Source organism: Bactrocera dorsalis, chromosome 3 (genome assembly GCF_023373825.1).
Source record: "Bactrocera dorsalis isolate Fly_Bdor chromosome 3, ASM2337382v1, whole genome shotgun sequence".
In the NCBI taxonomy this organism is placed as follows: domain Eukaryota; kingdom Metazoa; phylum Arthropoda; class Insecta; order Diptera; family Tephritidae; genus Bactrocera; species Bactrocera dorsalis.
In genome coordinates this window covers 62,967,411-62,969,479 of record NC_064305.1, presented here as the reverse complement: position 1 = coordinate 62,969,479, position 2,069 = coordinate 62,967,411, and the positions used below count along the sequence as shown (strand labels likewise).

General features: G+C 34.5%; 1 protein-coding gene across 1 annotated transcript; it reads left to right on the top strand.

Annotated features, from left to right (window-relative positions):
* Positions 1-737: 737 nt before the first annotated feature.
* On the top strand, positions 738-1,608 carry LOC125777455 (uncharacterized). Its single transcript, XM_049452440.1, has 4 exons — positions 738-806; positions 867-1,019; positions 1,071-1,244; positions 1,446-1,608. The coding sequence occupies exons 1-4, from the start codon at positions 738-740 to the stop codon at positions 1,599-1,601; spliced, it is 552 nt and encodes a 183-aa protein (XP_049308397.1). The 3' UTR covers positions 1,602-1,608.
* Positions 1,609-2,069: the final 461 nt, after the last annotated feature.

The following is a 2,069-nucleotide window of genomic DNA, read 5'->3' as shown; positions in this document are numbered from 1 at the left end:
AATATTCTTGAGCGGAAAGAAAATGTTTTGAACAATTTTATTTTTTTTTAACCTTTAAAAAAAATCAATAAATTAATTTTTACAAAAAACTAATTCACTTTGCACATGTTCTTTCTCGTAGAATTTATTTTTTTTTCCTTCGGTATTTATTATGTATTTCAAAATGGTTTTCACTGATCCTTCTGATATTCCAAAGATGTCAGTAAGATCTCTGACTGTTAATTGTCGATTCTCAAGCACTAATTCCTTTATTTTATTGACGCGTTGATCATCAGTTGATGTTGATGGCTGTTTTTGACATGGTTCGTCGTTACCGCGTTCTCGGCAGTCTTTGAATAATTTGTACCAATCAAAAGCACTTGCTCTCAAACTTGTATCACTAAACACCAGAACTTTCGACCGCCTTTGTATGAAACTACATATATACGAGTATTTTTCAACAAGTGAATAGATTTCTCAAAAATGGTAATTATGATTAGGAAATTATGAAATGAAACATACATGTATATATATATATTTTTACGTAATTTTCAGTAAGAAAAATCTAGATAATATAGAGATTAAAATCAATTAAAAAGTGATTTTAGCTCATTACATACAGATTATTATTGTGTTGATGAAACCTCATCTAGTTGGCCCAATAATAAATAATTCTGATATGCAGACTCGCATTTGAGTTTCCGATTAAATTCTTTGGTAATTGAAACCCGATTTGAATTAACATTAGTCTTGGCCAAATGTTTCGATTGTGTAGAAGGTTGACGTTCGTTTTGATCGCTTGCGTGCAATTGCAAGTTGTGCAAAATGTAGGTATTCACTTTTATTCAAAGTTTGGAAATTAAATATTTGTTCTTAAATCGTTTAAGGAAAAAATCGTGAAATTACTTGCAATCACATGTGAGTGTGTGCAACCAAAGACTTTAAATATAACAGTTTGCACTTTGAAGCAAATGCCACATGACATGGCGGAAGTATCCGTGGCGGTAACACTCTTACAAAGACCTATAAATAATGCGTCGGTAAGACTAAAAAAAATATCATATTATAAATTATAATTCGTTTCCTAAAAGCTCTCAGCGCTATTGATCAAACGTGGTTACGAGGATCGCGCACCCATGGTGGACTACACGATTGATGGTTGTGCCTTCTTTCGTAAAAAACATCGTAATTTTCTAGCGACTTTCGCCTATAAAGCTATGGGTCTGGACAAGTATAGCAATTTGAATCACAGCTGCCCTTACGATGTGAGTTAAGAGGTATATAAGTGTGTTCACAAGCTATAAAAGCTAAACTCGATTCTGGAGAATTCTACCAAGTTGCTCCATTTGAGTGAAAATAAATTTTTATTGAACTGTATTCCTTTTGTTATCGACTTTTGCGAATGTAATTTGTGAACACCGACTATATATACGAATACTTTGCTAATTTTCTTATTTTTTTTTTAGCACGATATACTAGTTGATCGCTATGCTTTCAATGGTAGAGCAATCGGAAAAATAATTCCATTTGGCAATGGTGAATTTACTTTCGTCACCAAATGGCTCGCTTATAATGATTTAAAGGCTATTGTTAAAATACGATTTATCGTTTTCGATAGATAATTGTTGTGTTGTCTTGAACTAAATTTCCGAAATAATAAAATACAAGAGATATAATATATTTAAAACAAATCTTCTTCTTCTTTATTAGCGTAGACACCGCTTACACGCTTATTGCCGAATTTATAACAGCACGACAGTCGTTCTTCCTTTTCGCTATTTGGCGCCAACCAACTGGAGCTTCCAAGTGCAGACTCGTCCTTCTCCACCTGGTTTTTCAAACAGAGTGAAGGTCTACCTCTTTCGATGAGTACTGCGTCGAAAACCTTCCGAGCTGGAGTGTTTTCGTTCATTCGGGCGACATGACTTAGCTAGCGTAGTCGCTGTCTCTTACTTCGCTGAACTATGTCAATATCGACTTATATTCGTACAGCTCATTGCTCCATCGACTGCGAAATTCATCGTTGTCAATGCGCAAAGGACCATAAATCTTCCGCCGAACTTTGCTCTCGAACACTCTTAAGGACTCAG